Here is a 2,539-nt window from a genome sequence, read left to right as displayed (position 1 = left end):
CAGCGTCTCTTCTACAGGGGGCATCTTCTCATAGCCGCTTTCGCGGATCCCCTCGATGTTGACATAACTCGTATGCTGGAACTGATGGATGCATGAAGAAAACGGCCTCCTCCATTCTTTCTCGACCTCCGTATGGAGATCAGGAAGAAAAGGAAGGCTCACTTGAGCTGGGAAGCTATGGTCAGACAGATAACGCTCGCACGGCAAGCCAAGCCTCGCAGTGGCGCGATCCAGACGGCTGCCCCTCCTTCCTCGAAAAGAGAGACAGACGAGAGCGGAGCTTTTTCATAGAAAAACGCTCGCAGTGAACGCAGATTACCCCCTCGAGGACATCGTGTGTGTGCTCTTTGCCCAAACAAAAAATGCAAAGATCATGTGAGTCATCAGGTGTCAAATAACGAAGACACGGATCCACACATCTCCTAAACGTCTTGCTAGTGCTCGCCATAATAAGGGAAGAAAGATTGCTTTTACCACCGGAATGCACACTTCAAACAAAACAGTCACTGAACCGAAGAAGAGGATGACGTGTTCTCCCTGGCCCTATTTATACTATAGTCGCACCAGTAGTGACGTCATAGGCTGTCGCTGGCCAACATGTTGTTGGTGTTTTTTTGAATGTACAGTATACTTCAGACACAGGTCACATCAAGGCATCCCCCATAGCGACCCCTAGAGGACACAGTTCGAAGTTCCCTTGAAAGGGAAATTAATGTTCTATCCCCTTACCCTCCGCCTACCCCTCATACAAAATTTTCTGCATTTTTTTATTTTTAAATAAACACTGTTTAGTATGTTTTAACCCATTTGGTTTACAGAGAGGGTCCTCATAAACCATGTTTACATTGAAGTACTTGTGTTATCAAATGTGTCATTACATTCCACATCAGCCATATATGTAGATTTTTAAATAAACACTGTTTAGTATGTTTTTACCCATTTGGTTTACAGAGAGGGCCCTCATAAACTACGTTTACATTGAAATACCTGTGTTATCAAATTTGTCATTATATTCCACATCAGCCATATATGCCAGAACACACACACTCAGAGCTCTGAAACTGTCCTTAATGTACTTGTGATGTCTCTTCTTGTGTTCAGATGCATGTTATCTCACACTGGATCCAAACACAGCACACACTCAACTCATCTTGTCTGAAGACTACAGAAAGGCAACACACGTCGAAGATCATCAGCCGTATCCTGATCATCCAGAGAGATTTGAGCAGCATGAGCAGGTTTTGTGTGGAGAGCGTCTGACTGAACGCTGTTACTGGGAGGTTGAATGGAGTGGATGGGCTTATATAGCAGTGACATATAAAGCAATCAACAGGAAAGGAGGAAGTGAATCTTGGTTTGGATACAATGACAAATCCTGGAGTCTGTACTGCACTGAAAACAGATACTCTGCCTGGAATGATAATAAGAAAACTGACATACCAGCCCCTTCATCCTCTAATAGAGTAGGAGTGTATGTGGATGTGTCAGCTGGCACTCTGTCCTTCTACAGCGTCTCTGACACACACACACTCACACACTTACACACATTCAACACCACATTCACTGAACCCCTCTGCGCTGGATTCAGAATATTTAAATCATCATTGTCTCTATGTCAGATTAAATAATCTGCTGTGAGAAACAACTGAGACATCACAAACAAATGGTCTATTTTTTCAGAAACATATTTGTCCTATTTTTTTTCATACATAACTCAACTTACAAACATTAGAACATTTTGATGCTTTCAGTGTTGCCTTTTGCCTTTAGCTCACAATGCTACATAATTTTAGTGTTGCTGAAGATTGTTTTGTTGTAAAGTCATTTTTGGCTCACTCTATTTAACACTGTTGTTACTGCAAAATTATAATTCTGAGCAAGTCGTGTTTTGCTTTGTTGCTACCTTGGCATGTTACACTTTATAGGTTTTTTTTTTCTTACTGTTTTGCATCAGATCAGGTGAAAATGTCTCTTTAATGTAACAGCTGCACAGTGTAACACTGAGTTACTGGTTTTCCTCAAATCTTTGCACATGGTGAATCACATTCACTGTCTGTCACGTTGTGTTTATAGCTCAGATTCAGTGCTGAGAGATTCAGACTCTAAACATTGAGATGAAACGGGCGATGTACTGCAGTGTGTGATTACAGCATGTGTTCAGACAGACGTCACACTCACACAGTCTGCTCTCCTCTATTTCATCTGTCTTTCTGATTTCTCCTCTCATCTCTGTCTGTTTTCATTCTTCATCTTCATCGGTTGCTCTCTCATGTCCTGAATGGATGTTGTTGGAGTCTCTGCTGCTGGACGGGGGTCTCTGAGTCTGTGTGTCCAGGACAGTCTTCTCTCTGTGGGGCACGAGTCTGTCCCTGTTCTGTCTGGATCATCTGACCGCTGTGAGACGACTGACACATGATGAAGACAGAGGAATATGTCACACACACACATGTATCCAATCAAAGTGTGCTGTATCTTTAGTAGGCAATACTGACCACTTATCACTTGTATTAAAAACAAAAGAACTGTTTACTGAAGATTT

At 42.3% G+C, this 2,539-nt stretch overlaps 1 protein-coding gene across 1 annotated transcript; it reads left to right on the top strand.

Annotated features, from left to right (window-relative positions):
• Positions 1-1,094: 1,094 nt before the first annotated feature.
• On the top strand, positions 1,095-1,628 carry LOC107576337 (stonustoxin subunit beta-like; the record flags this gene model as incomplete). The annotated part of the gene is made up of 1 exon (XM_016262532.1): positions 1,095-1,628. A coding segment is annotated over one exon (534 nt), but the record flags the coding sequence as incomplete, so codon positions are not given.
• Positions 1,629-2,539: the final 911 nt, after the last annotated feature.

Source organism: Sinocyclocheilus grahami, unplaced genomic scaffold (genome assembly GCF_001515645.1).
Source record: "Sinocyclocheilus grahami isolate Dianchi unplaced genomic scaffold, SAMN03320097.WGS_v1.1 scaffold3532.1, whole genome shotgun sequence".
Classification (NCBI taxonomy): Eukaryota; Metazoa; Chordata; class Actinopteri; order Cypriniformes; family Cyprinidae; genus Sinocyclocheilus; species Sinocyclocheilus grahami.
The sequence above is the reverse complement of the archived record's forward strand: the minus strand, read 5'-3'. Positions and strand labels throughout refer to the sequence as shown.